Genomic DNA, 2,842 nt, shown 5'->3' on the forward strand with positions numbered 1-2,842 from the left:
GTTTCGTAGAGTGTGTACATATTCTATTTTAATCGAAACAGGGATTGCCGCTGAACTAGATAGCGCACGCAGTGAAAAACGAATGACTCGACTCGCTGAGGTTTTAACACAGGCACAGGAAGTGGTAATCTTTCACACTCTCACTATAATTATATGTCTGTATGTATCGCTGTCTCTGTCTCTGTCTTGTAGTCTGTCAGTCTGACAGTGTGTCTGTCTGTCCGACTGTCTGGCTGTCTGGCTGTCTGTCTGTCTATCTGTCTGTCTGTCTCTGCTTATGTCTCTGTCTCTGTCTCTGTCTCTCTCTCTCAGTCTCTCTCTGTCTCTCTCTGTCTCTCCGGCAGTCTCTCAGTCTCACACACACACACACACACACCCGCACAAACACACACACACTCACACACACACACACACACACACACACACACATACACACACACACACACACACACACTAGGGGCGGAGCAGTTAAGCCGGGGTGGGGGGTGGGGGGGTGGGGGGGGGGATTTGTACAACCTGGGGTCCAGGGGTCGGGGGGGGGCGAAGCTCCCATGAACAACTGGTGTCAGCAGCCACTTATTATGTCTTTTAAAGTTAGTATTAAATCTTCTTTTTTCTTTACAGCCGGGGGAAGGGGGGGGGTCCGGAACCCCTGTAACACCCCCCCCCCCCCCGCCCCTGCACAGACACACAGACACACACACGATCACACACAAACACACACACACACACATCCACACACACACACACATATATATATATATACATACTCCTTGTGCCTGTGTGTTAGAGACCAGTCCCAAGGTCAAGTCATTTTTCCGGCCGTGCCTACGTTATCCACTTCGGCGGGAATTCCTGTTTTTCCCAAAATAGGATCAACACAGATGTGTAGTTTTCAACAATACTGCCAGGAAGATACACGCGTGAAAACATGGCGGCGGATATCGCCGTCCCACTGTGACGTAACGTGCTTATAGTTATTAGATTTTAGAAAAGATACAAAGGTAGAATACATTTACGTAGTTTGCGGTGTGATTTCGGGCAAATTTGGTTGTTTTGGACTTCGACGATTCGACTCAGTGAGTTCCAGTGTTCTGGCAAGGTAAGAGACCAAGCGATACTAGTATTGAGTGACTTGTTCATTATTTTATGGTCAGACCTAAAAATAATGTGCCTTGAAGAGGCGCCTGAAATTAAATGTATAGCTTGATAATTTGCCTGTTTAATAATGTTTAAACTGAGAGACTCTGAGAGAGAGAGAGAGAGAGAGAGAGAGAGAGAGAGAGAGAGAGAGAGAGAGAGAGAAGAGAGAAGAGAGAGAGGGAGAGAGACTCTGAGAGAGAGAGAGAGAGAGAGAGAGAGAGAGACTGAGAGAGAGACTACAGAGAGAGAGAGAGCTAGAGAGAGAGAGACAGACAGACAGACAGACAGACAGACAGACAGACAGACAGACAGACAGACAGACAGACAGACAGACAGACATACACAGACAGACAGACAGACAGACAGACAGACAGACAGACAGACAGGCAGGCAGGCAGGCAGGCAGACAAACGGTGAGAGAGACATACGGACGGACGGACGGACAGAGAACAACGTTGCAGCAGTACTGATTATGATATCAGTTGTTGTTGTGTTGATATGGTTGGTGGTGGTTGTAAAAGTAGCACGAATGCGTGGTCAAATAGCGTTGCCGGTTGGATTAATCAGTAGTAGTGGTAGTTACAGTGTCAGCGGTTGCGATGTTAGTGGAAGTAGTAGAAGTAATTCTTGAGGTTGCAGTTACAGCTGCGTTTTTGGTGGTTGTGGTAGTGGTTGCAAGTATGAATCGGACCAGTGGGGATAGTAAAAGTAGTACAATTAGTAGTAGACGTCGTTGTTGTTGTTGTTGTTGTTGTTGTTGTTGTTGTTGTTGTTGTTGTTGTTGTTGGTGGTGGTGTTGGTGTTGCTATTGTTGTTGTCTTTGCTGTTGTTCTTGTTCTTGTTGTTGTGGTTGGTATTGCAACCCAACATCAACAAAACAAAAACAAAAGCCTTGAACACACAACCCCCAAAACAAAACAATGAAAGCAAAAAGAACCAAACCTTCACCACCAACCACGACAACAAATCAAACGCACGCATAAAATCCAAACTCCCAAAGCTACACACATTTTGTCCATTTGGTTTTCCCAGTATGAGCGGATACGAAGGGCTGAGAGTTCTCCGCGGTCCGGACTGGTCAAGCGGGGATGAGGATGGAGGGGAGGGGTTCCTCGGGACGGTCACTCAGTTGCTAGGCAACCACAGGGTGCGCGTGCAGTGGGACATGGGACAGGAAAGCATGTGCAGCGCAGGGCATGCTGGGAGATTTGAACTACGCGTGTTTGACACTGCACAGATTGGTATGTTTGCTTTGACATTAATTGTTTTTTTTACTACACACATTAAAGTCACATTTAAAACATTTTGTTCAGTCCTTCTTTGGATTGGTGAAGTAAGGTCACAAACAGAAATTCGAAGCGTTTTAGCGTTATGTTCATACACTATCTTTGTTATGAATTTTCGTCTGGCATGCCCTTATCTTGTTGCCAGTCTGTCTATGCATTCTGTCCTGGTATTTATGATTGCAATCAATGAATAATATTAATCAGTTAATCAACCAATCAGTCGATCAAGTGACCATTAAACCAACAAACCTATTAATGCTTTACAATTTCTAACACTTGACTCACTCAACTACTTCTTGTCAAAGGAACCCGCCATCCGGATACGACTTGCTCAGAGTGTGGAGAAAAAGACATTTACGGCATGTTATGGAGATGTCAGGACTGTAGCGGATGTGACCTTTGCTCCCTGTGCT

The 2,842-nt window shown here is 45.7% G+C and overlaps 1 protein-coding gene across 1 annotated transcript in view; it reads left to right on the top strand.

Moving 5' to 3' along the window:
- Positions 1 to 914: 914 nt before the first annotated feature.
- The window catches only part of LOC138978485 (E3 ubiquitin-protein ligase MIB2-like), a 17,715-nt gene continuing 15,787 nt past the window's right edge, over positions 915 to 2,842 (top strand). Inside the window, exons 1-3 of the mRNA XM_070351226.1 lie at positions 915 to 1,102; positions 2,176 to 2,384; positions 2,735 to 2,842. The exon at positions 2,735 to 2,842 is cut by the window's right edge and continues 64 nt beyond it. Coding sequence (XP_070207327.1) covers positions 2,177 to 2,384; positions 2,735 to 2,842 — 316 coding nt within the window. The 5' untranslated portion in view covers positions 915 to 1,102; position 2,176. The remainder of the gene's footprint in view (positions 1,103 to 2,175; positions 2,385 to 2,734) is intronic.

Source organism: Littorina saxatilis, linkage group LG10 (genome assembly GCF_037325665.1).
Source record: "Littorina saxatilis isolate snail1 linkage group LG10, US_GU_Lsax_2.0, whole genome shotgun sequence".
In the NCBI taxonomy this organism is placed as follows: domain Eukaryota; kingdom Metazoa; phylum Mollusca; class Gastropoda; order Littorinimorpha; family Littorinidae; genus Littorina; species Littorina saxatilis.